General features: G+C 35.8%; 1 protein-coding gene across 2 annotated transcripts in view; it reads right to left on the minus strand.

Moving 5' to 3' along the window:
* LOC107554711 (NEDD4 family-interacting protein 1-like) overlaps nt 1–966 on the minus strand; it is a 6506-nt gene extending 5540 nt beyond the window's left edge. For both annotated transcript variants that reach the window (XM_016237301.1, XM_016237300.1), the window contains exon 1: nt 757–966. In XM_016237301.1, coding sequence (XP_016092787.1) covers nt 757–786 — 30 coding nt within the window. In that variant the 5' untranslated portion in view covers nt 787–966. The remainder of the gene's footprint in view (nt 1–756) is intronic.
* Nucleotides 967–1765: the final 799 nt, after the last annotated feature.

Below are 1765 nucleotides of genomic sequence, written 5' to 3' on the forward strand. Positions count from 1 at the left end.
TGAGTGTGTGTGTGTGTGTGTGTTTATGTGGTTTATGAGGACACAAATTTGTATAATAACATGGGTATGACAGGTATTACAACGAGAAGGTGATTTATGAGGACATTTTCAGTGTCCCCGTAATTCAAAAGGCTTATAAATAATTCAGAATTCGTTTTTTTGAAAATCTGAAATAGCAGAAAGTCTCCTGTGAGGGGTAGGTTTAGGGGTAGGGTTGGTGTAGGACAATAGAATATACGGTCTGTACAGTATAAAAACCATTACGCCTATGGAGAGTCCCCACTTTTCACAAAAACAAACCTCTGTGTGTGTGTGTGCGCGTGTGTATGTCTGTGTGTGTGTGTGTGTGTATAAACATGTATATATACACACATATTAAATATTAAAGTATACATAATAAAGACTGTTTATATATAATTTTTAACATAAGATAAACAAAATATTAATATAGAACATATATATATATATATATATATATAGTGCTGAAATATGATTTAGATGATCATTCACAAAACTAAATAGGTTCCGTCTTCTTGTAAGTCTTGAACTTTAACAGTTTTTCATGAGATCAAATATCACTGCAAGCAACCCTTGATCGGAATGACAACCTAATATATTGATAATTCATAATAAAGTACGGACTATATATATAACCAGCTAATGAATCCATCCGACTTTATCCCCTCTCTTCTCAAAACATTAGAGTTAAGGCTCTGAGAAATGATAAGAAACAGGCCCCAGGTTTGTTAGCGTTACCTGCTGATATCCACTCCTCTGGTCCGTCATTCTTCCGCGTCGATCTGCCACTTAATCACTCATACAGCGATGACCACTAGTTTAACGTAACTTTGACTTAATATCACAAACTGACTGCTCGTTAATTACTATATTCTCGAAGGAAGTCAGGTTGACAGCGCTAGGCTAATCTGTAGCCCACACAATGGCGACTGCGCATGCGCGGCTCTGTCTCAAAGCCTAGTGTGCTGCCTACCTAGACAGCATTTCAGCTGCTATAGACGTGCTTGGGAGCGGCTCCGCTCAGGCGGCTCACTAGGTTTTGAACACAGCCCATGGGTGTATTTATGTCAGTGCAAAGATTGTTGTTATGTAACCAATTAAAGAGAAATTTCCATGAGTAACTCTGCTTAACGGTTGAACTAAAATACCTTTGAACCTTTCATTTGCAATGGCTAGAGAGATTAGTCCCTCGGTCCCAGTGCTGTAGTAAACACTCAGTATTTCTGGAAGTGCAGTCTGTTGAGTGCTGTAATTTCTTGACTCCTGAGGGCACGTCTTATTCATGCATTATGTCATGCATGCACCTTGATTACACTGAACTGCCTATGTTGTCTATTGTGATATTAGAAATGTTTTCATGACTTTTCACGAGCATGGTGGGGAAATGTTTCTTTAGTCTAATAGTTTCACACAATAATAATAAAAAATAAAATAAAATGGTAATTCTTGTACAGTTAAACATGTCATTGCCCACCATAACTGTGATATAACTAAAACAAAAACTACTTAAACACGTTTTCATGAACTGAAATAAAGCTGAAATAAAATGCAATAAAATAAAATATAAATATTAGATGCATATTAAATAAAATTAAAACTATGAAATGTTTCAACAGAAATGTTACCGCAGCAACTAACTGAACAAAAAAAAATTTAATTACAAATAAAAGTGAAATAAAATAAAGGTGTGTGTGTGTATGTGTGTATATATACACACACACACACACACACACACACACACACACAC

Source organism: Sinocyclocheilus grahami, unplaced genomic scaffold, assembly GCF_001515645.1.
Source record: "Sinocyclocheilus grahami isolate Dianchi unplaced genomic scaffold, SAMN03320097.WGS_v1.1 scaffold510.1, whole genome shotgun sequence".
In the NCBI taxonomy this organism is placed as follows: Eukaryota; Metazoa; Chordata; class Actinopteri; order Cypriniformes; family Cyprinidae; genus Sinocyclocheilus; species Sinocyclocheilus grahami.